General features: G+C 35.7%; 1 protein-coding gene across 8 annotated transcripts in view; it reads right to left on the bottom strand.

Moving 5' to 3' along the window:
* Positions 1 to 26127, bottom strand: part of KIAA0825 (KIAA0825 ortholog) — a 467160-nt gene that overhangs the window by 207423 nt on the left and 233610 nt on the right. For 7 of the 8 annotated variants that reach the window (XM_077139139.1, XM_077139135.1, XM_077139134.1 and 4 more), the window contains 4 exons: positions 15709 to 15933; positions 8736 to 9141; positions 4484 to 4643; positions 611 to 769 (listed from right to left, as the gene is read on the bottom strand). In XM_077139139.1, coding sequence (XP_076995254.1) covers positions 611 to 769; positions 4484 to 4643; positions 8736 to 9141; positions 15709 to 15933 — 950 coding nt within the window. The remainder of the gene's footprint in view (positions 1 to 610; positions 770 to 4483; positions 4644 to 8735; positions 9142 to 15708; positions 15934 to 26127) is intronic. The other variant, XM_077139141.1, reaches the window with a different exon arrangement.

Below are 26127 nucleotides of genomic sequence, written 5' to 3'. Positions count from 1 at the left end.
AAACTCGCAGCTCCAACCACGGCACAATCAGACATTTAAAAACGTGTGGTGTTTATCACTTTGCCTTTATTCCACATATCCAGATTGTTAGCAAATTCATTCTAAATTCAGGAATGTGTTTAGGGTATAAAAAGCAAATTAACCTCATACCCCTTAAAGCCACGCTCGTTTTCTAATTAATTTTAAAGTGAACTATTTGTTCATTTACTGGATGCATTCATGAAGACAGCAAGATGGACTGTGAGGGTGTGACTGGGGGTGGGAGAAGGGGGTCAGGAGGGGAAGGATGTTAGTTACCAAATGCCTGCTTCTTCAGACCTCCTGCCGACACAGCCTAACAGATGTCCCCTCTGCCCGCGCTGTACCGACCCGATCAAAGGTTACATTTCACAGACCAAGCAGATGAATCAGTTTGACAAATAGGAAGAAGGTAAAATAACTTTTTCAAAGGCAGTTTGTACTCGGCACGCAAATAAGAGCGGGGCCTTTTGCTTCCTAGGAAAAACCCTCTGAGTAAATAATCAAATGCAAAGCTTTTTTTTTCTTCTTTTCTTACTATTATAAAGAAAGCACACATTGAAATTACAACCACCATTTAATTTCTGCATACCTGGTCTAGCGCGTTTTCGCTGAACACCTTATACACACGGAAAGGGTTAAAGGCAGAAGGCGGATCTTCCCCTCTCCTCAAGGTCATCCTTAAAGGTCGGATGGATAATGGCTTTTCCTCTGAACCATTCATAGAACACAGCTGTTCTTTTAAATATTCCTTCAAGGAAAAAAAATTACAAGTCATGATAGTGAGATGTATAGATTCTCTTTAAAAATAAGCTGATTAAAAAAAAAACTGATCAATATCCAAATTTACCCTTTTCAACACATTTTCAAGGTTCCAGTTTATTACTTGCCTCAGGACAGAATATGTTTTCAGCAGATACATAGCAGAGTAATCAGCAGTGCAATAAACCCATCAAAACTAGGTAACCTTAATGTATAGTATAGATTATAAGATCATTTAACAAATAATGACTATATGCTTGCTATATCAGAATCTTTTTAACAGGTATTGGCTTGTCATTGGTTTATGTGTTAACATGTCTGTTTGCTAAAACTTCTAAACTCAAGTACCTGATGACCCCTGGTACAAGACTTGCCCATTCATTCATTAAGTGTAGTTGCTTGTGTATCCCATACTCAGCAAAATCCTAAACACTCTAATATTTTACTGCAAGCAGCTTCATTCTATGCAGAATTAATTATAATGTAAGTTCCTAAACTCTGTTTCCATGCTGTGAATGAAAAACGTCAAAGTTCAGCAGAAGATCAAAATATATTATTCTAATCCCCCAACTGCCAGTGGCAGCCTGTGCAAAAAGTCCATTTAGGGCATTATACTTCATTTTCCAACCATCAGTAAATAGGGTGAACATTCCCAATCTATTTTTGTGGACATTTTATGGATATCTGATAGTTCTACAAACTAGATTTAGATTATTAAACAGGAACAAAAATCTTCTCCATCATTATTTATGCAAGTAAAAATTGGTAAAAGGAATAAAATCTATCTTCATAGAAGAAAATGCTCTGTTTTGGCTAATAATATTTCTCTACTGGTTTTCTCTCATAGGGCTATATTTTTATTTTGTTTCCACTATTCAAAAAAAAGAAAGTGCTCTGTTGTAAGTTGCAAACCCAGTGGTTTTCTCCCTTGTTACTTTCTCTGACCTCTCTGCTACAAGGGTAGACACTTGTCTCTACCCTTCCTTAAAAGCTTCAGATTCCTTTTTTGCAACACTGCTTTCACCAGTTTAGCGCTAATCTGGTATATTTCTTCAAAAGGCATCCATTCTTTCGTGAATACCCTTCCAGTGCAAGTGCAGTTACTTCAAAGCTGACTTTTCTACTCATTGTTCTCTCCACCAGGCTGGTGATCTTAACTCCCACACTCATTGAAGCCTGAGTCACTCTTCTCATCTGCGGTCACGGCCAAGATCTTCAACTACCAAATGGACATTTATGCTTAGACATCTCACCTTTATCTCAAAGACAAAATATCTTCTGTGTTGCATTTTTTTTCATTTTTTTGCTATATATATATATATTTTTTTTTTTAATTCAAAGTGAATTAGCAGTAATATACCATAAATTTTTATTTTGACACTCATCGAAATAGTCATGCAGAAAACCCCACTTTGGGTACTGAAGGCTTGGCCACATTTAAATCACTGAGAACTAGAGAGAAAAACTATCACAAACTGTAAAAGATCTTATATTCATAATTAGTCCCCAGTCCTTATTGTACTATTGCATCGTGCAATTGTTGTATGCCAAACTAGTGTAAAAGCAAAAACAAACCAAAGAAAGAAAGCTCAAGAAAGACGAAACACCTTTGAACTCATTTGCCCTCATAATTTCTCTGTCTTTATCAGTGGCACACGCATTCTTCCTCTCACCCAGACCTATACCCATACATGCTTCTGTATTAATACGATATTTTCAAATAATATCCAGCAGCCCAACTGAAGGTGCCAAAGACTCATAGTGCTGCTTATCAATTGAGTAAAAATCCCAATGCAATTTCACCCACAGCATAACAATGCTGAAAGCAGCCATAGGTACGGGTTACTCCTGTGGTGATGTTTGGGTTCATTGCCTGGGTTTTTAATAGTCACAAGACAAAGCTCTCTCTACCTTCTTTAGTTCCAACCTCACCTTACTTTGTGCTTTGTACCCTGAAACACCATCATGTGCAGTCAGTACAATAAGCCACCAAGGACCTAGCTCAACAGCCCATCTGACAGTCATTGCCCTGACAGTAAGTATGTCCAGTTGTAGCAAAAGAAAACGGTTAATGGATCAAAATTGGATGGTACACCAGTGAAGAATCTTACATACATCAAATCTCAGAGCATACTTGCATTTACAGTAGAACCATTGTCTCAGAGTTACATGAGTTCTGTAAGACTAGGAGCAGCATTTGGATTCCCAGAAAATAGCAGATGGCTGGCGCCCAATAAATATGCAACCTCATTTTTATTGGTTGTGCTTCATTCTCAATATCAGTGTTGACTGGTCTTTTGGGGATTGGATCTTTTAAATATGTGACTATTCTCTCATTTTGGCAATCTATACCAGCCACTACTTTCCTTGGAGCTACTGTAATGCCACTTTACTAAGGACCTGAGGGTAATCATCCTGCACCTCCTATTCCTCAGTAGTCATTATGGCTCCTTTGGTCAATCTGGGTGGCCAGAGAGACATACCAATGAAGAATACGATGCAGCAATGAAGGACTTGCTTGTTGTCGGCCAAGGTCCCACATTCCAAAGTTTCCCAACTAGAAATTCTAAGGAAGCTATGAAGGATCCACAGCATCAGTGAATAGGCTGTTTTACTTGGTAACAGTTACTTACTGATTTCCACTGCCTTAAAGACAGGGTCATTTCTTACAGCCACAACTTCTTCACATCCCACTCAGGTTTTATCACTGAACATGTGGCAATATCAATACCTGTTTTGGGGGGTTTTTTTTGGACTGGTTGGTGAGCTCTAATGAAAGCCAGGGAACAATATTTTTACTTGAAGCAATGTTTGGATGGATAATAGTGGGGAAAACATGTATATAACTGAGTTGGGGAAAAAAAACATGGTACAGTTTAATCCACACCTAGACATTTATAATTTTTAAGGCCTATTTCACTGAGATAAAACACCATATCACTACGTTATTCATTTTATGTAATTTTTACTATTCCCCCCAAATATATTAAGATGTTTGCAAACCAAAGCATACAGATGTCCCATTCCAATTCGGACACATAAAACCAAATTTAAATTCTGATTAAATGAGCAAACTTTCAAGATTTCAAATAAATAACTGAGATACCTGCTATTTTACATTTTTTGCTAAAACATGAAATACATGCAAGATCAGAGGTTTAACCCAACAGAGTGGTGGACAGCCATATCATTGGTTCTAACCAGAGCCCATGCATTAATGAATTGTCTTGGGTTAACCTACTAGAGCTGCTCCCTAATATGGTTCAATATTCTGAAGTTTTTTCATCTTGTAAGAAGTGTCCAACTTCGCCAACACAAGTCTGACCCCTCAGGCACAGAGCTACAACTGTCTTCAAAAAATTCTGAAGAATTTCACAAATACCAGATTTTCACGTCAGCTTAACTGTCACAAACACACAATTTACAAACCACACCTCCAGTCGCTACAGCTCAGAACTAAACCGAGTTTATGAGCCATGTTACTGTTTCAACCATACAAATAAAACCTACGTGGCTTCCGCGAAGCTCTTTCAGTGTGAATGCAGTACAGCCGAGTTGAATAGATTCTATTAATAATGCAATATTGAGTTTGGTATTGACTTTAAAGAGTATTAGCACCTCCTTGACTAACCCTTAGCTGCCAGCAGATGCTGCCTCAGGCCAGTACCCACCTAATTGCTCGGTAAAAAGGCCGTTTCCCTACCTCATTGAGCTGCATGATGTGATAAATTTGCCTCAGGTACTCACTGCCACCTGGTTTGTGGCAGAGATCCAGGACCATCGTGTTTATTTTCTGCTCAGTCAGTTCAAGAGCAATCTCTCCTTCTTCTGAGGCTGTACTTTTCTCCATTGTCATAAACACGCTAATACAAAGAAAGCATATAAATATCAGCAGCGAAGAATTTAAAGACGGAAAATAATCAAAGAGATTGAGTGTGGAGAGTCAATGTAAATCTCATATTCCAAGAGCTCATAAAGATTTCGCTCAAATAGGTTAAGCCTTCCCAAACCGCTGCGACTCCCATAAACAGAGCCTTAGAATAAACAGAGCCTTAGAATTAAGCACCTGAAAGCATTTAAAAAAAGTGAATAGTTTCTTTTAAAACATTTCTTTACTACATTTATACACCTATCTATAAAACATTTTCCCATTACTGCAATTGTTGAAATTGCTGTAATCATGGGATGAAAACAAAACATTTCTTTTCAAGAACATGCAAGAAATAATTTGTATTTTCTTTTTTGAGGAGGAAAAAGTATCTCTGATGCTGGAAATAGCTTTGGTGTTCTTTCTTTGGTAGATTCCTTTTTACACCTGTTGTGTAAAGACTAATTAAAGTGTCAAAAGGGGGAGCCCATTATGCTAAATATAGGCAGTGAAACTACCACTGGCTATTTGAAATTGGCCTTTCCACACTTGTTGCCTTTTAAAAATGAATGCCCCTCTCCTGGTTCTTCTCTGTAACAGATACTTAGCAAAAGTCGCTACTCTGATTATTCTTCTGGAAAAAGGGTCTACTATCACCACACCAAGAACATACAAGATACATTACTGAAACATTTCTTTTTTAAGAATGCATATGCTTATGGCTAATTTTAAACATTATTTACATGGTAATAATGAATGGCGAATTTCTTTTTTTTTAGTCTCAAACTAGACCAGAGCCAAAACAAAAAAACCCCGAAAACCACGATCTTCAACTTACATGGTATACATTCCACACTAATTTTCTTATTACAATTGCTATTGGGATCATGTTAGGCTTTGCAATCTAAGAATTCTTAAGAAAACTCATGGTTTTCCACTATTTCCCAGACTAAATGAAATTTACGGTGGTGTAATCAGCTGTATACTGCAGTTCATTACTGAAATTTTGCCATGATTATAAAATTAGTTCTGCTAAGAGTCAGTGCCGCTGACCTAAAGACTGAACCAAATCATACCCAGCTGCTGGACATTAACTTTGATATTGTTTCCACATGTAGCCTCAAAACATCCTTCTCAAAAAAAAAAAAGAGAGATTTAGGATTTGGTAAAAAAAGAAAAGCAGATCTTACTCTGTCTTAGAGATATCCATTAGTGAGAGCAAATCTTCAAAAACCATGCTACAATTAAAGAAGTTTGCAAGTATCTTTTTTGAAGGTGCACACACAGGTTGCAAGCAAAATTTCTTGTCAGGTTTTGTAGAGGCTGACATTGAAAAAAGTTGAGGCCCTCTAACAAAAAGAGTGTCTCAGTGTCAGCCCCGGCATTGTATCCTTTCCTGTCCATCACTGTGCAGGTGAAGCAAATGATTGGATTCAGTCAATGCTATGATTAATGAGTTCCTCTCTAGATTTGGGACTGCCTATCAATCATGTCATTAGGGAGAATGTGCCCTGAAAGAGGCAGACCTTAGCCAAGGAATAACTGCATTAATCTTAATCTGTATATGCACCCAGCCAGCCAAGTCAGGGTCACCATGATGAAAAACAATAATCTTCAACTCGACAAATTACTTTGCAAAGACAGGCATTTCTTTACTTTTTTGGGCTGCGTGTTCTCCAGAATCTAAGTTGACTGTTTACAGCTTGAGTGTTACTACAAAGTGAAGGTTATTTTAATGAATAGTAATGCTTTCAGGCAGTATGCAAGACAGGCAACGCTTAGAGCTGCCACCTTTTCCACTGCAGTTATTTTCACAATTTCCATAAAATCAAAGTTAAATCTGGATGCAAGTGAAAGAAATCTAGCTAAATGATATCACCTAGTTCCAACATAATCTTCAGGGGGAGTTAAGACTCAATTTAATGAAACTAGAAAACTATTTTAAATTCTACATTCATATATCCATATATATATATATATTCAGTAAATATATATATATATTTTTATAAAAAATACTGAAATATATTCAGTAAAGCTTAGGCAACCTTCCACCTATATATAGACATTATGGTTTAAAATACATTTTTTCTCATAGTATGGATCAATGTATTGAATGATCATTGATTTGTGAGAAATACTTAAAGGAGGAAGTTCACTTCTATCTCAGATAATCAATTTGAGGTAAAAGTCAAGAAGAAACATTCCTAATGCCCAAATCTAAGAGATTGTTATCTAAAGTGAGGTAAGTCAAATTTTTAATGCTTTTTCAAATAAATGCAATATATAACTTGAAATCTGCATGTTTATATATGGGTATCATCTGAAAAATTGCAAGAAAAACAATTGTGCTAATTTCATAATTAGTCAGAACCTCTGAGGGCTGTAAAACATTTTTAAAATCAGCAGTCTTGTAACAGATAACTAAACAATATTTTGGCTCATTGCTGGTAAGTTAAATATTAACTAGACAACTCCCTACTATAGGATATCAGATGTATTGGTGCTGTTTACAAAAATTAAACCAGAGTCAACTTTTAAGGAAAATATTTTACTTACAGATTCCAGAATGTAGCTCTCAGTATGTAACTTAGACATTGCTTTAAATTGACTTTATTTGAAAGAAGGGCTCCTAAATCGTCAGTATCATAAATTCAACTCTAATCCAGCCCCATTATTTTTACTCTTCATTTTTCTCTCTGTTTTATAACCATGGATAAGGATATCTTGGCCTTAATCTTTTAGTTATTGGACTAAAGCCAGTAAATTGGAATCTAATGAAAATGTAAAGATTAGGAAGGTCTCTAAGCATTTACCTGACTGCTATTGCTACCCATAGGCACCTCAGGAGTAAATTTCTAGAAGTCAGTATGACAGCATTGGGAGAATCATGATTACCTACTTTTCCCTATTTGGATTAATATAAAGTTTTATACTTAATATCAATAAGTAAAGATTATTAGTCATCATACTACTAAGCAGTGGATGCCATGTATTTTAATAGTTAATAAATAACAAATCCTAGTTCTAAGTTTGATACTAAGCACTTTATGGATGTTATCTCATTGAATTTTTCAAAACAACTCTATCCTTACTGAAAGTGAGGCTTTGAGAGATTCCATAACTTGCCCAAGATCATTCACCTATGAGGGATATGCACTTGTCCAACTAACTCCAAAGCCTGAGTTCTTCATCATTCACTTTCACTACGACTGAAAGTAATCATATTTTAAATGTCTTTTAGTGGTTTTCGGCAGAAAACTATACTAATACTTCCCAGCACACGTGAATATATTCTAGAAGAATGGGGTAGTGTGTGTGAGGATGCTGTAGAAGAAGGGGCTTTTGTAGTAATTTGTAGATTATCTGAACCAGAACTCTTTTATCAATAGCACACAATTCTATTCCTGAAGAAGAATTTTACGACAGGAGAACTCTATGTACATATTTAAATTCATCAGGGACACTTAAAAATCTTTGTAATACCACAAATCACTCAGCTCTTGGTGACAAACCTATGAGAAGGCTGACATTTTCATACAGAAACAGCTGGGTGTGTTTATAGCTCTAGTGTGATATGCCCCAGTTGCCCTCTGGGATTCTTACATTACTAGATGAAAAATGTGTACCTTTTTGACAATCAGGTACACAGAAAGCAATAAAAAGCTTTTTATATCCATTAATTCCTTCTTAATTTAATCCCCATGCCCAATCCATTTACAAAATGCTTCTGGCTATCCACTAGATACCTGTTTGCACAATGAAAAGAACTGAAACTAAATTCTCCTGGGCAAACTACCACCCTTTTCATCAGAAACCTTTAGATGGTGACTAAAAAAAGTATAATGTTCCAGTATATCAGTGGGCTTCAAATTTTAATAACACAAGGAACTTCTACCAATCCTGTTTTTAATGTAATACTTATCTTTCCCTACATTCAACAAAGTTCCCATGCAATTAGCAAAATGCTCACTGCTGCCCCTCTAACAATATTTTGCTGTTGTTTATTGGTGATTTTTCTTATTGTGACTATGGTTGATCAAATTAAGTGAAAGAAAAATATGTTTTGAAATGATCGAGTGTGCCTTACCATTCAGTGCTCAATTTTCTTGCTTTCAACAATTGACCTTCAATCCAGTTGGGCTTTTGCTGCTCCACGCTCTGTATGACCTGTTGGGTCATTTGATTAGGGCTACTTGTCTTTCCTATGATGCTTTCCAAACATGCACAGATTAAACCGAGTTTCTCTTTACTCCATCTGTCAAGGGAGGCACCTGTTAAAAGTTCCACAGTGTTGCTATCCTCAAATATCCGACATATAATTACAATCAAGTTCCAGACAAGCAGGCCAGCTTTCTTCAATTCAACAAAGTTTTTTGACATTTTTCTCTCAGACAGAAAAAAGAAGTATTTAATTGGGGGAGGCAAACATGCAATCACTGTAGGTAACTTGCTGATTACAATAGATACTGCCTGTGCAGCAAGCCTTGTGAAGCCTGGGGAAGAAAAGAAAGAAAAGGCATGATTAATATTAGCATTCATATTCCATTACTGGGTTGTTTTGAGTGCTGTGTGGGGATGTCTAATTTCTGTGGAGAAAATTGTCAAAAGGAGCAGGTGCTTGACATCTTCCGACAGAATTCTACCAGGGTCTCCTGCAAGTACTGCCTAAAACCCCCAAATCCCAACTCTAAGCAATGCCAAGTCTGCTTTTCTTTTTCCTCTCACAGCTGAAGATTAGAAAACTCAGAATTATTATTTATATTTTTACCTTTTAAAGCTGCAGCTTTGAAGGACCTAGATGTCCTTCTAACTGACAAATGTAAAGATGCCCTTGCTGGACTTTAAAGCCATTGGTACTTCTGACTTCCCTCAAGCCTTCCTCTTCTCTTGAAATGTCTGACAGCATCCTTCCAACTCTTCTCAACACTGGCTCCTTCTCTTTGTTTAGTTCTTAGTCCAAATGTCACTCTTCAGAGACTTTCCCAGAACATCCCATCTAAAACAGTTCCCTCACATCCCTCCCATCCCAGTCCCTAGTCCCTCTCTAATATAGGACTCTGTTTTGCTGCCTTTATTACAGCACTTAGAACCATCTAATAATTGTCTCCTTTATTTGTTCATTATCTTTCCTCTCCACTAGAATATAAGCTCTATGAGGGTGCTGCTGAATCCTAGCATTTAATACCTGGCAATATAATAGTCATCAATGAATATTTGCTGAGTAAAGGAGCCAATAAATTGGTTCATGTTTACCTCTACTATTCCCCTTTACTCCTTTGTGACCCTTGCTATTTCACTTTCTCCTAACACCTCCTAATGTGAGTTTTTGCTGAAGTCCTGGCCCCCTGACTGTTGGCTCTATATGCTCTTCCTTGCTGAAGATTAATAAATTTCTCCCTTCCTAAATCAGAGTTTCTCAGTGTTGGAACTACTGACATTTTGGGCTGGATAATTCTCTGTTGCACATCATAGAATGTTTAGCATCATCCCTGACTCCTACATCCTAGATGCCAGTTGCACTCCTCCAGTTGTGACAATCAAAAATGTTTCCAGGCATGACCAGATGTTCCCTTGAAGGCAAAACTATCTGGGGTAAGAACCACTCTTTCAGATGTATCCAGACTCTCCAGTCTTGGTCTTTCTCCAGGGTTTGCAACCCTTGAACTCCAGCTTCCTGTTGGGCATCCCCATTTCTCTGTCCCATTCTCCATTAATGCAATAATAACTAAAACCAAAATCATTATCATCCTCCCAAACTGTCTTCTATCTCCTCACTTTCCTCCCCTCCTCCTCCTCTCCTTTCCTTGCCCTCCCTCCCGCCCTCCCTTTCTTCCTTCCTTTTAAATGTTATTCTTGATCCTTCATACCCAATCTTCTTTCTCCTAGTCCCTCTCTCTGACATCCAGCTCCTCCTCTCTGGGACCAGGGTTACCTACCTAGTTCAAGCCCTTTCTCAGGGCTGGTACCTACTTGGTCTACTGAAGAGCTCTCCTGACTCACCTCATTGCTCCCCTGCACGGTGATGACAAATTCCCACACGATGACTGTCCTTACACAATTTCTCTGCTACAATTGTTTTCACTGCTCACCACTGTTACAAGATCAGTCTCCATAGCTTTGCCATCAAAACACTTCACAGTCCAGCCACAGCACGTTTCTATGAACCTTCTCTATGAGACCTTCAACATGCTTTATCCTTTCTATTTGGGCTTTTAAAAGACTCATCACTCCCATAGAGACTGCCCTCACTTTATGTTTACCCAGATTCTTCAACTCTTAGTTCAAAGTCTCCTCCCTCCTTCTAAATTTATTTGAACATATTATCCATATGACTATTTTCTTAATTAATCCCTAATGTGCCATCTTTTGTATTATTACCTATTGTTGTTTGTTATTTTGTTTTTTATGGTATATTGTTATTTATGACTTCATGAGTTGTCTCTACAACTAAACTAAAAGCTTCTCAAGAGAATGGAAAAGGATCTCATAGCTCTTTGAGTATCCCAAAAAGCCAGACACAGAATTTTGATATACCATGTGCATAATTGAATTTGAACATTGAAACTGAGTGAGAAGCAAAAAGAAGATACCTTCAAGTTCTTCAATAAACATTTTTTACTGTTTCTTTTTTTTTTTTTTTTTTTACATGGGCAGGCACTGGGAATCAAACCCGGGTCCTCTGGCATGGCAGGCAAGCATTCTTGCCTGCTGAGCCATCGTGGCCCGCGTCATTTTTTACTGTTTTACAGAATAAAAAAAGATAATAAAACATGAAAAAATTTCAAGATTTTTTTAAACTTTTAAACAAGTTCTGCTACTCCAAAAAAGTGCAAAACTCCTAGAAAACATATATCTAGTCTAGTGACTCCTCAGAAATTCACAACAACATCAGAATCACTTACAAAATTATCTGGAATAGTCCATATAAATTTATAAAAACAGATACAAACCAGATTTGAAAAATCTCCTAAGACTGTTGTATTAAATAAGATAATGAATGTAAAAGCAGCTTGTTTTGTACCTGGCAAAAAGAAAAACAGTTCCTTGATGAATGTTTTCTTTTTATTTAAATGAATATTTACATGTGACTTAAAATATAGATAATAAAAAAAATTTTTAACCCCCTGTGACCTTAAATTATTTTAGCTATTTAATGTTTCTTTATGTGTTTAGATCTCATATTTCATATTCTACTGTCAGGTACTCAAATTAAAAGATTTAAAAGATTATGTCTTATATTCACTTCTGTCCTAAAGAGGTTTTAACTGCAGATCTGGAGTAACCATTTCACAATCCAAGTACATATCAGGTAATAATGCTATAAATTCATTTTCCTGTCTTTATTTAATTAAATCAAATTTCTGTCTAAGTCAAAACTAACTATAAGATGCCATTTATTGTACAATGCATACCAATGTCAAAGATGGCAAGGAAAGAAAAAAATGTATGTCAGAATGGATGAAATATATATATATATTTGTACTTATCATTTATATACGTGTGCTCTTATACTAATACATTTTGTGGATTATAAATATTCAAGAAAGAAAACTTACAAAGAATGACTTAAAGATAAAATAATGTTTTAAATTAATTTTTATTTTATTTTATTATTAATGCTACAAAATAGCAATAATACTTTAGTGAGGATAATGTGATTTAACATGCTTGAATATTTTTAAAATCTAACCTTAACACTTCATGATACAGTGATTTGAAGGCCAAGTTCTAAATTCAGTTTGTTTTATTACTTGATTTTAACAGCTGCCATAGGTGAAAATGCCACTGCATGAAGATACGTACACATGGAACAGTGTATCATTAGCTGAGCTTACTAAATAATGGCACTAGTTTTTCAATTTCAACCACCAAATACACAAAGGCTATTTGAATAGTAAGTGTCCATCTTCCTTGATATTAATTAGTTGTTGTTGCAAACAAATAGAAAAAATATTGCATTTCTATAGTTTTCAGAAGATTCAAGTATCACTGAAACACTTCATTTGGAATAAAACATGTTAGAAAATTCTGTTCCAAGTTTTTAAGTGTGCAAATATAATCTGTAGGTGACACTAGCTAAGATTTCAGGTTTTCCCATAAAATAAACTATCTTGATTACTTCCGATAGCTCCTAGTGTCTTTCTGCAATAGATTTATTTCTCAACAATTTGCTAATGAACAATGCCATAAGTACATTTTCCTTGTAGTGGCTGCCTCTGTTACCTCTCTCCAGAATCCACTATTTCAGTTAAAGCATTTACTCTATCAGTTCTCCCATAAAGCATTCATTTTATTAAAAACGTAATTTACTTTTGGGAAACATTCCTCTAATTGTTGTGAAAAACAAAACAACTAGCTCTTTGTGTATTTGCTCTTTGAAACAACGATGTTTTGAAACATCGCTCAAATGCCTAAACGGAGCGATGTCAGAAACATTTGAACTTTGATCCAACTGTATGGTAAATCTCCTATTTTTAAAAGATTTCCCTTTTTAAAAAAATATACGGGAAGCCATATCAAATAGGTTCCCAACACATTCTCTCCCCACCCCGATCTGATTAGATCATCATTATTTCACCATATGACATGGCTGAGAACGAGCTCTTCCTGGGAAGAAAAGGTATTATGTGTGAGCTTTTCTCTTTTGTCACTGTTGCTTTTGCTTTCCATTTCCAGGTTTAGCTTTAATCTGCAATTTAGGAAGAATATGTCAAAGCTACTTGTATGTTTTGTGAGGGTCGGTTTTGTTAAAGTTAAATTCTGTCCCATATAGGGAAATTTGTATTCATTGCCATACACTGAAAGCTAACGAAGGACTGAGGGTGCCGCTGTCCGCCCCCCCAACCCCCGCCCAAAACTGAGCTTCTTCACCGATTGTCCCCAACACAGGACTGACTCACAGTCCAAAAGAGCAGTCCAATGACAATCTCCACATGAAATTTTAGTAAAGTTTAATTTCCTTTTTTTTTTCACATACCAAAGAATCATCTTGTATATGCCCTGAGGTATGTGGGCCCATTTGGAAATAGGCTTCAAGCACTAAGGGGAGCTATCTTATTTACAGGGTATTCCTTGCCTCCAATGCAGTGCCTGAACAGTTTGACATAATTAGTAGTATAATTAATTATATATCTGAATGTGGTTAAAGGGGAACTGTTAAGTTGTGTATGCGGTACTATAATAAAAAATTTTTTAAATCCATGGAACTGCACAACACAGTGAACCAAAATTAATCCATAAACTACAGTTAATAGTCCAATTATAAAAATATTCTTTCATCAGCTGTCATAAATGTACCACCCCAATGCAAGGTGCTAATACTAGTGTGGTGTACGGGAATCCTGTATCCTATGCATGATTGTCCCGTAAACCTACAACTTCTCTAATTTAAAAACAAAAAACAGTGGCTGTTTTATAATACACATTACTAAGTAAATATTATTGAATTAATAAAAGAATGAACAACTGATATAATGCCCAGCATATAAATGGTATCTGTTTTGTAATATTGTTAGTGAACAAAAGGTTGAGAAGTGGTAGCCTAAAAGTCTTTGTAGCGTTTCAGAAGGCAGAAATGAAGAGCAATAGCTTTTTCCAATTGTCATAGCTACCTGGAATACAAAACATCTTTAAAAAGTCACTTTCTTTCACTACTTTCTTTTATATACTCATGTGGCCTGGTACCCCTTTGTGACCCCACTGTATGTTGTCCTTCTTCCCAGACTGATAATTTGATGAAAATATTGTTTAGGAAGGAAAACCCAAACAACTGGTATCTATAAAGTCAACAGTTTTTGGGTCCAGAGCTCTTCGAAATGTTGTGGAGGAATTCCAAAATGTTTGAAGAAAGCAAAATTGTTCATGAAGAAGGATTTGAAAGTCATAAGCAAAACTGTGCTGCTTGTGTAACATCACATATTAATTATAGATCATTCTTCTAAATTGCTCAAAATGTATGAAACACCCAAAAGCTAAAACGAAGGAGAAATGGCAACTCTTAGTCAAGAAAGAACTTAAGTAATGAAAAGCTGACATTTTTCAATTTCAATTAAATGGCTTTACTAGATTCAAAGGCAGTTTAATAGGACTTGGACAGAATTAAGACTCTACTATGAAAGGTCACAGATAGATAATTGATTTGAGTTTGTAATATAAGGTTGCTGGATCAGAGCCACATTATTTAGGATCTTCCAGGAAGAAGAGTGAAAGAAAGGCTCGTCCCTTCAATCGACTTTGGTGGTTTAGTGAGATTAGTGTTGCAATGCTTCCTTAGTAGTAGTGAAAAAAATATATTCTACTTTAAAGATGAAATTAAAAGGGGAAAATTTTATTTTAAAGATCCTAAAAAAAGAATCATGAACACGGATGCATAACATACATTCAAAGGGGTCTTGTGAAATTTGGGGAAAGTAGAAACATCTAGATAGGTAAAAAACATTTAAGAGAGGACTTGATTAACAGGATAAATGAATAATGTGGGTAACTGATGGTTCTTAAATTTACTTGGTAGATGTACTGCCCTGAATAGGAATAATGCACTGAATTCAGAACCATGGGTATTGGGGGAAAAATCTGTCAGAAAAATCGATGTAGTTACTAAATGGGGTGCTAATTTTTACGTAAAAGCTGCACGTGTAGGTATGTTAACAAAGGAATAGAAAGTTAGGACTGGTGATTGCAGGGAGAAAAAAAAGAAGGAATAATTAAACAATATCAGAACAATCTACTTGAGAGTATGAATTTTAGATTACTCATTAGATTTAAAGGAAATAAAGTGAAAGCATATACTAGTCTGTGAATGCTATCATGAACACAAAATATCAATGAAAATTCTCAGTTAGTGGTTAGGTAAAGAAGAGAACCATGAGTTACTTTCATCTCCAGTTTTCTTGATTATAGGGTTCACAGTAAAGAGAACTAAGAGTCCCAAATATATTTGGGGGAAGGAAGATTCATATATAGTTTCTCAATCTTATAAGTTTTAGAATTTTACTTGATTACATATCCTGGAAAAATTCTTGCTCAGGGGTGTTTCCTTAAAGAAAAGCAAATGTCCTTACCTTTGCTTGATTTTTTCCTTCTGGTGTCTTTTGGAATATAATTCCATTCTTTTGGAATGCTCTTGAGCAAACACTCAGGAACCTTGTGTGCATTTAGGTCGTCCCCACAGTCCTTCCCATGGCCCAACACAGATGTGACCTGCCGTACAGTGTTCCTGACAGCGTCCTGCAGGGCCAACCTCAGGCAGCGGGTCACCTCCAGCTCCGACTCCACACACGCTGAGGCTTTAAAACCAGAAGGCATATGTTATGGCAGCCAGAACCTGGCCAGTTATTTGGGCCTTATTTGACTGGGAACTCAGTTTTGCAATAATCTAGTTACATCTAAGAGACAGTAGAGCTACTTCTACCTCAGAAATCATATGACCGATAAACAGCCAATAAACATTTGAAAAAAAAAAAGTTTCTTCTTACTAATCAAAGGAATGGCAAAATAACAGTGAATAAAAATATTTGCTAAAAACTAGGTAGTTTCAGACTCTGCTGAATTATATGATCTTTTTAGATGGCAATTTAGCAGTCATATCAGAAGCTGTAATTCTTTACTTTCCTGTTTACTCACTTATTCCTTCTCCAGAACTTTACCATAAAGAATTATGATGATGCAAAAGATATAAAAATATACATCATACACATACACATAAACTAAAAGAATGAAAGGATGGACTCTACAATTTTAATGATGGTTATCAATAGCTGATGGAATTTCAGGCGATTTTTCTCCTTTCAATCCTCTGCATCTACAAATGCTTATGGTAGGGATACAGATAAGAAGGTGGAAAAAAGAGAAATTAGAAGAAAAGGAAATAGGGAAAAGAAAGTAGGAGAACATATATTTGGTCAAGTAATACTTTGTCAGAATATTACCCACAGTTTCTTTATTGGCCAAATGTTAGAGTGGGTCCCTAGATTGACAAGACATAGCATAGAAAAAATATAGTAACAGCCCCAAAGTCCAGATGTTGTAATTCCAAACTAGTAATTCTTGATTACCAGCATAAAGGAGAGAAGCAAGAGTAAGGGCCATCCAGATGACAATAATTTTTGTTGATGATTTTTCCCTGTTATGTGTAATTTATTTCAACTTTTTGTTTCAATTATGTGAAACAAAAAATTCAGGTTGAGTCATATAATTTAAAGAATCCATGCATCATTATCTAATTGTTTTTCCAATGTTTATAATCAACATTAAAATATGGAAACTTAATTTAATCTAGGAGGAATCTTAGTGTCCTTATTTATAAAATGGTGAGAGGAAAGGACAGTAAGAACTGAACAAGATGATATTTAATTGTTTCTTTTAGTTTTGACTTTCCATGATTCTATTTAAGACTCCTAAGAGGAAAAGAACAAATATTTTACAGCCAAGTATATACAAAATCAATAAATGCTGTGACTATACTACTTTCTTTCACAATAATTAGGTGCCTTTAGCAAGAAGCTGAACAATAGTTCTAACTCAAAAGCAAGCTTTACGTCACCAGCAGCAATTATATGAACTATATAAACTGAATGAATATATAGTTTCTATATGTTTGCAGTTTGCTGAAGACACTAATTATTATCAATTTTTCTGCAATATAATCTTTTTAAATGTGGCAATAACAAATATGATGAAACTTACCAAAAAAAAGGAACTTCATTATTTTTATTTGAAAATTTCTATCATTTAGAAGAATCAGAACAAAGATAATCTGGTCAAAGTTTTTCAGACTAGCTATAAGAAAGATACATGCAATGAAGAACAACCTCATTTGGCTTTATAAAAGCAATAGAAATGTATATCTGGATGTGTTCCTAAAGAAAAGGCTTTGGTTTAGATAATTATTCCACTAACATATCAATTAACCAGAAGCCATAAGAAAGAAGGTTTTCTGATGAATTATAAGGAGCCAAGGGGCCCCAAATAAGCACACATCAGTGAAGAACCACTGAAATTAAACTAGCATACTTTCTTGCCTTAGAAAATTAAAGTTTCTTTGTTGTTTCAAAAATTTAGACATTAGAAATTAAAAAATTTAAGCTGGACAGTATCTGTTTAATTCTTTCATATTTTTCAGATAAGGAAACTAACAGATGAAATGGTTCTCAAGTGATGAACCAAACTGTGAGTAGCAAGGTGAGAATGCCTTTCTCTTCTTGATCAGTTCAGTCAGTGGGACAACTAGGGGTGGTACTGTGAGTGCCTTAGAGCTCTCCTAATCTTCAAGTATATTTGTATTCCCAGCCATTCCCAGAAACACACAGTCTAAATTAAAACTGAGTGCCAAGCTTCCTAGTGTCCCTTTTCTATGTATACCGCTACGTTTAAAGCCTCCTCTGTGAAAATGCTGGAGACAGTACTAAAGCCAATTCTCCTTTTACTGCACCTGCTCTCTAATGCCCTAAATTGGAAGAAACTCTACAAACAGACAGAAGTCTCTATTTTCTATGTGGTAATATTTGAATGACCCAAGTGCCCAACATTTTTGGCATTTGATCCAAACCACCTTAAATCAAAGAATTAGAAAGCCATTAATTTAATGAAGGCATTGCCGTCCATGAGCATGCTTTAAAAATAGGCAAGTGTGGAGAAGTATTTCCAGAATGGTGGAATGAGAAGCTCAGAAAATCTGCTTCTACCAAACCAACCAATCAAACAAACAAAAAACAATGTTAGCATAAAAAAACCTGTGAAAATGAACTTTTTCAGAATTCTGGAAATTAATCAAAGGCTTGCAACAATCCAAGGAGCATTTACCCAAGAAAAATGACTGTGCCTTGATAAGAAAGAGGAACTTTATGGCATTTTAACTTGCCCTAGTTCCACTGCAGTAGTCTTGAAAACTAGCAGCCTTGGAACTATGGTGGCTGTGAAAGCCAGCAGCCTAGCAGTCACTGGATGAGGCAGAATGGATTTTAACCTGCACCCAAACCCCATCCTCAGAGAATTGTGACTCTTTGACCTATCTGGAAGCTTACTGGAAAAGCATCATTCAGAGGGTTTATTTACTCCACATGACTTAAACTTCACTCACTGGGAAAAGTCCTATCCCCAGGGTGTTTGCCATAAACAATCAGAGTCAATTGTTTAACTTTATAGCTTCCTGGGTTTGGGGGCAAACAAGAGTCTGGGCAAAAATCTAAAAAGGAAAATTTGGAGAATGAGATGTCTACAGAGGGCAGGGACTTGGAGTAGTTCTGATATATTCCTGGGGATATAGAAAGTCCACATGTATGCAATGCTGCACACATTCCCACAAAAGATCTGAGAAGGTCCTTCTCTCACATCACTGGCAGTTTGATTATCTGAGAAAGCAGGGGGTAAAGGCAAAGGAAGAGTCGTAAACTGCTGAAATACTGAAGGTGTACTCCAACATGCATACACGGCATCTTCAGAAAAATGTGGGAGATTTAGTGGTTCAAGGCATTTAAGTAAATCTCTATCAAATCATTCACTCATCACTAAGTTAACCAAGTAGTCTTTAGTGGCTGCTCACTGGAAAGAATACAGACTTTACAGATTTCTTCCAGGAGAGTCGCTAAACAAAAAATAGCAGTAAGAACAAAGAGTGATAACAAAATCTGAGTGGGGAGGAATTTTGCTAATGGGGTTGCCACATTATATTGTTTAAAATATCCAGTTTTCATTAAAAAATAAAAAGGTAATAAAAAGTGTTGCCAAGGTTGCAGAGAAATTGGAACCCTCATATATTGCTGGTAGGACTGTAAAATATGGCAACAATTCTGGAAAGCAGTTTGGCTGTATCTCAAAATTTTAAGGATAGAGTTACAAAATGATTGGCAGTTCCTCTCCTATGCATATCCCCAAAATAAATGAGAAAATATGCCCCCACAAAAACGTATACAAAAATGCTCATAGCAGCATGGCTTATAATAGCAAAAAGGTATAAATAACCCTCATTCATCATCTGTTGAATAGATAAATTAAATATGGTATAATCATGCAAAGGAATATTATTTGATGATTAAAAAGGCATGAAGTACTGACACATGCTACAGCATAAATGAACCTTAAAAATACCATGCTAAGTGAAAGGAGCCAATCACAAAAAGACCATATATTGTATGATTCCATTTATGTGAAATGTCTAGAATAAGGAAATTCATAGAGACATAAATTAGATTAGTGCTTGTCATTGCTGAAGAAAGACTGCTAATGAGAAGAGATTTCTTTTGAGGGGGATTAAAATTCTCTAAAATTAAATATGGTAATGGTTACACAGTTTTTGGTAATGGGCACACAGTTTTGTGAATATACTAAAAACCACCACTGGACTGTATACTTTAAAATGGTGAGTTTTATGGTATGTGAATTTTATCTCAATAAAGTTGTTATAAAAAATGAAAGTGTACATAGGAAGGACACACACATTAAACACTTGCCATTAATGTCATAATACGATTTTGTTTAGAGCAAGAGTCGGAAAACTCTGCATATGGCCAGAGAGTAAGTACTTTATGTTTTGAAAGCTAAATGTTCTCTGTTGTAACTACTCAACTCTACCATTGTAGTGGGAAAGCAGGCATAGATAATATGTACATGAACGGACATGGCTATATTCCAATAAAACTCTATTAACAAAAACAGGCAATGGGTTGGATTTGACCCATAGGCTATAGTCTGCTAACTCTTGGTTTAGAAGATTATTTTCCTCTGGGGCCACTACCTGCAAGCCCCCAGAGCTTTCAGAAATAGGAAGAAAGGGAGAGACCGCATTGAAGTGAGGAGAGTAGAGAAGAGTTTCTGACAGTAGAGGGTTTTTTGCAGCCAGAGTGCACATTGTCCTGGAGATAGAACTATAGGAAGAAGAGAGGCACAAAATGAGAAGAAGTTAATGTAAAATAATTTTCATTATAGAGTACTGCAGCTATGTATAGAAAAATAGAAGAAAGAATACTGACTCTGGAAATATCTTAGAAATTTTCAAAAAATAAATCTCTGACGTGAGTTTTCCCTTATAATTTGCTCATTTCTCTTTAAAATCTGATTGCAAAATAAGAAACTTCTGGATCGTTGGGATAAATTGGTTAGTTAGCACAGCAAGCATCATACTGATTGTCCTGTTGTTTCTGCAAGTTTTTATACACCAAAGAAATAATTCTCAAATGAACTACAGATAAGTGGTATGAATATATTAGTGACCAAGGAAATGATATCATAAACAAATGAAAAATAGCATCCTGAGAACCCTTCATTTTTAGAGATGTTATTTAGGAAGGTGATATTTTCACTCAGTGGTCAGTTGACAAAGACAATTCCAAATACTTTAATAGTCTAGAGGGATTCCCATCTGAAATGATCATGTTATTTTTTTAATTGATTATACCTTTGAGAAAGAATTTGTAGCTCTAGCCACAGTGAAATAAGTAGTCCCACGGTGCCCTCCTGCTATAAAGGCCAAAAAAAAAAAAAAAAGAAGAAACTATATGAAACAACTGTTTTTAGACATTAAACAATAATAAGCACAAGACTGTCATACCCTTAAGAAGAAAAACAAACTAGGTGAACCTTTGCTCACCAAAGTTTTCAACCTAAAAGCCTTTTCAAGATCACAATTCAGGGAGAAGAAAACCAAGCAAGGCATGGAAGTCTTATTGAGTTGAAGAGATAGAGATTAAAATTTGGGAGGCTGTGGCAGCTGGCATTTTGTGGGAAAAGTATCATAGTGGATGGAGCTATGCAGAAAAAGAGCCCCAGAAATCTGTACAGTTCTTTTTGCATCTCAGACAGAATATGGATCTAGGAGTGGAAAATCCGACCCAATGAAAGAAGCCAAAGAAGAAACTGTTAGGCGAACAATCCCCAGAGCTCACCCTAGACTAGGAGACATTTGAGTTCAAACAAGATGAACGAACCTCCTGGCACACCCAGGACATACAACAAATACCAAGAAGGGTCATATTTTAGTAGATAGGCTAAAAGGCCTAGAATAAAGAATATTCTAGACCTGTCTTAATTAAGCTGAAAAAGTACCCTTGAAGGGATCAGCATGGTCCTACAAGTAACACAATTGTCAGTGAAAACAAAATCTGTAAAAGAAAACCCAAATCTAGGCATATAGGTTACATAGCCCTTGTATGTATATATACATGAAATATACAAAATGTAAAAAAGAACTTCAAGGAATTGCTAAAGGTTAAACATATAATGTCTGGAATAAAAAGTCACTGGATGGTCTTAACAGCAGCTCAGAAACTGCAGAAGAAAAGATCACTTAACTTGAAGATATGATAGAAAGTATTCAAGCCAAATCAGAGAGAGAAAAAAAGAAATAAAAATGGAAGAATATAGCCTCAGTAAATTGTAAGATAATGCCAAGAAGTCTATTATAAACATAATTGGATTACCAGAAAATGTGGAAACAAAAGATTAAGTATTCCAAGAAAGAAGGCTGAAATTGTTCCAAATTTGATGGAACTAAAAATCCCCAGATCCAAGAAGCCAACAAACACTACACAGAATAAATACCAGGGAAGCCAAAGTAACATCGTAATCAAATTACTGGAAAGCAGTGACAACAAGAAAAATCTTAACATAACCACAAAAAGGAAACACTAACATAAAGAGAAAAAAAGGTACAAAAAATTTTAGCTGATTTTTTTTTCATCAGAAATAACACAAGCCAGAAGATAACAGAATGACATCTGAAGTCAATCAGATTTTTTATGCAATCAAAAGCTAAACCAAATTGGTGACAGAAGACTTGTACTATAAGAAATGTTAAAGGAAGTACTCCAAGTAGAAGAAAAAAGATACTTGTTGGAAACTCAGACATAGATAACAGAGAGAATTAGAAATGATAAATATATGGATAAATATAAAATAATTTTACCTCCTTTATAATTTCTTTAAAATATTATTGTTTGAAGCAAAAATAAAACTGACAAATTATGGGATTTATAACATTTATAGGAATGAAATTTTTAACAACAATAGCACAAAGGATAGGAGGAATTAAATAGAAATATAGCATTATAAGATTTTTATATTACATGGAAGTGGTATAAAAATTATTAAAAGGTACACTATGATGATTTAAAGATACATATTGTAACATCTAGAGCAACTCATTAAAGAAATAAATAAAGAATTTCTAGGATAGCAGTTGACCAAGATAGTGGTGTGAAACATTCCAGGGTTTTGTTCCCCCACAAAATATTTGAACAACTAGCAAAAACTGGCATAGGCATTTTCCTCAAAACTCAGGAAAACAATTAAAGAATTGCAGTTACTAGGTTAATACTTGAATTCAGAAAATGAAACTTTAAAAGCATTAGGAGGTAAGGAAGACATTGTCTATATTTTAGAATGGCAACTACTCTTTGAGACCAAAGAAAGAAAGGCTTATTATGTCCAGAACCTAATATTTCTGTAGCACATAATCTAACTTAACATGTCTGGATAGTTCATTTGAACTACTGAAACATAGGGAGCCTAGAATAAGAATGAGAGCCTTTAATCCTGTATAGCTTAATGTAATGCCTGGATTCATCATAGAATATATTAAGCAGATAATCAAAAAAGTGTTGGATAAGTCCCTTGAGGGACAGGAGAAAAAACTATGGAACTATTAAACTTTATCAGGGAATCCCCTGATACTGTGTCAAATATTAGGGATGCCCAAATCAATAGGCCAAGCCCTTGATCTTGAGGCTTACTCTTGTGAAGCTTATGCGGGTAGTAAAGAAGCTTAGCCTGTATATAGGTATGCCTAAGTGTTACTTCTAGAGGACCTCTTTTCTTGCTCAGATGTGGCCTCACTCTCTCTAAGCTCAACTCTGCAAGTGAAATCATTGTCATCTCCACCACGTGGGACATAACATCCAAGGAGTGAAAGTCTCTTTGGCAGTGTGGGAGATGACTCCCAGGGATGAGCCTGGTCCTGGCACCAGGGGATCAACAATTCCATCCTGACCAAAAGAGGGAAAAGAAGTGTAACTAATAAAGTATCAGTGGCTGAGAGAGTTCAAACAGAGTGGAGAGGTTATTCTGGAGGTCACTTATACAAGCTTCAGTTAGACATTGCTACCTATCATAACCTGACAAACCCCAACCAAAACCATTCCAGCCAATCCTAAAGAACACCTAGGGCAATATATAGAATTCTATGAAGATTCCATGCACTAGGGTAACTTTCCAGAAACCTACAACCTCCAGATGGGTCCCTGGACAGATAAGTCCTGAAACCTAGAGGTTTCATCTCCCTACCCCATATTATTGGCAGCCCTTCCAACATGAAAATGTTAGAATGGCCATAGCCCAAATACCCCTAAAGAGTGGGATAGAAAGCTCTAAGATGATGGTGGAGCTATACAGAGAAGGTTGGATTTAACAAACAAGTATGATTTCTGAATCATTAAATTGATATTTCTTTTAGTGTCCAGTATCTTAGAGCAGTTAGAAGTAAAAACCTAAAAGAGTGGAAATGTAACCCACACCACACACTGAACTCTGTCCTACAACTAATTGTTGTGCTGTGCTTTGAAATTTATTGCTATTTTGTATATATGTTATTTTTCACAAAAAAAGTGGATCATGATGATAAAAAAATATTTATTCCTTCTAACATCCTATATTCTGGAGCAATTAGAAGGAAAAACCTGAGAGGATGGTATGGTAGACCATGACAAATCTGTGATTTGTCCTGTAACTACTTGTTTAAGAGTCTTTGAAAACTATTGCTTTTTTCGTTCTTTGCTTTCTGTATATGTTATATTATACAATAAAAAAAAGTAGTAGGAGAAGCTCACAGTGCCCTTGCAGGCCCTTCCCTTGGCCACTCCTTTTCAAAATATAGAACCAGCTGGCATCCCATTGTGGCTTCCTGGCTCTGTTCCAGTGAGAGAAGAGAAACCTTTATGTGCATACCTATGCTTAGTGCCAGCCTATTAGTTGGCCACCTGAAGACTAAGCCAGGAAACTTGTGTCTGGCTCATCCTCCCAGAACTTGCACCAAAGGCAGAAAAGCTCTCAGATAGCTGAAGCAGTTTAAGAAAGAATTAAGTTAAAGGAGTCTGAGGCAGTAGAGTACCTGCTTTAAGACACAAAATAGAGCACCCAGTGTAGGGAGAAAGTCTGTTTCATTGGAGGTGGAGGGGGCATTTTAATTCCTACATATTGGGGAATTCCTAAAGCCATGAGCAAGCTCAAGTACAGAACAAGACACAGACCCCAAAAGATAAGGAGGATCTGTATTTCACATTTTCTTCAGCCTGATCTCCGTGATAGGAGTATTAAACTCTGAAGAAGAGCACTGGCCAACACAGAGAAAATTTGCAAAGACTGAGAGGGGTTTTTCTTGCATTGGTTTGTTTATTTTTATTAGGTCCTAGTATGCAAGGAAATCTCTGTTAAAACACTACCTGAATAAAAACTTGAGAAACAATCAGCTAAGGGAATAAATCCCAGAATTAACATCTTGAATATTAAAATGTTCAGTGTGCAACAAAAGATTACAAGACAAGCAAAAATACAGGAAATGATGTTCCATTCAAAGAACCAGGATAAAAATCCAGGAACCATTAATAAAGAAGGCCTGACTTTGGACATTCTAGACAAAGATTTTTAAAATGATCCTCAATATGTTCAAGGAGAACACAGAGAAAGAACTAAAGGATATCAGGAAAATAATGAAAGAACAATATGAGAATCTCAATAAAGCCATAAAATATTAAAAAGGAGCCAAACAGAATTACTGGAATTGTCAAGCACTATTACTCAACATTGTACTAGAAGTTCTAGCTAGAGCAATCAGGTAGGAGAAAAAAATAAAAGGCATCCAAATGGGGAAGGAAGAAGTGAAACTTTCATCATTTATAGATGACATGATCCTATACTTGGAAAATCCTGAGAAATCTATGGCAAAGATATTTTTTGAGCTAACAAAACGAATGCAGCAAAGCAGCTGGATATAAAATTAATATACAAAAGTCAGCTATGTTTCTATACACAGCTAATTATCTAACTGAAGAGACAATTAAGGAAAACATCTCATTCAAAATAGCAATGAAAAGAATCACATATCTAGGAATAAGCTTAATCAGGGACATTAAGGACCTGTTCACAGAAAATTACAAAACATTGCTAAAAGAAATCAAAGACCTAAATGGGTGGAAGAGGCATTCTGTGCTCATGGATAGGAAGGCTGAATGTTGTAAAGATATATATTCTACCCAAATTGATCCACAGATTCAAAGCAATAACAACTAAAATTCCAACAACCTACTTTGAAGACGTGGAAAAGCTAGTTATCAAATTTATTTGGAAGAGAAAGAGACCTCAAATAGCTAACGATATCCTAAAAGAAGAGTGAAGTGAGAAAAATAACTCTTCCTGACTTTAAAGCTCATTATAAAGCCACATGGTCAAAACAGCATGATACTGGCACAAAGGCAGAAGTATTGGCCAATGGAATC

This window comes from Tamandua tetradactyla, chromosome 21, assembly GCF_023851605.1.
Source record: "Tamandua tetradactyla isolate mTamTet1 chromosome 21, mTamTet1.pri, whole genome shotgun sequence".
Classification (NCBI taxonomy): domain Eukaryota; kingdom Metazoa; phylum Chordata; class Mammalia; order Pilosa; family Myrmecophagidae; genus Tamandua; species Tamandua tetradactyla.
This window is presented reverse-complemented; position numbering and strand designations above follow the sequence as displayed.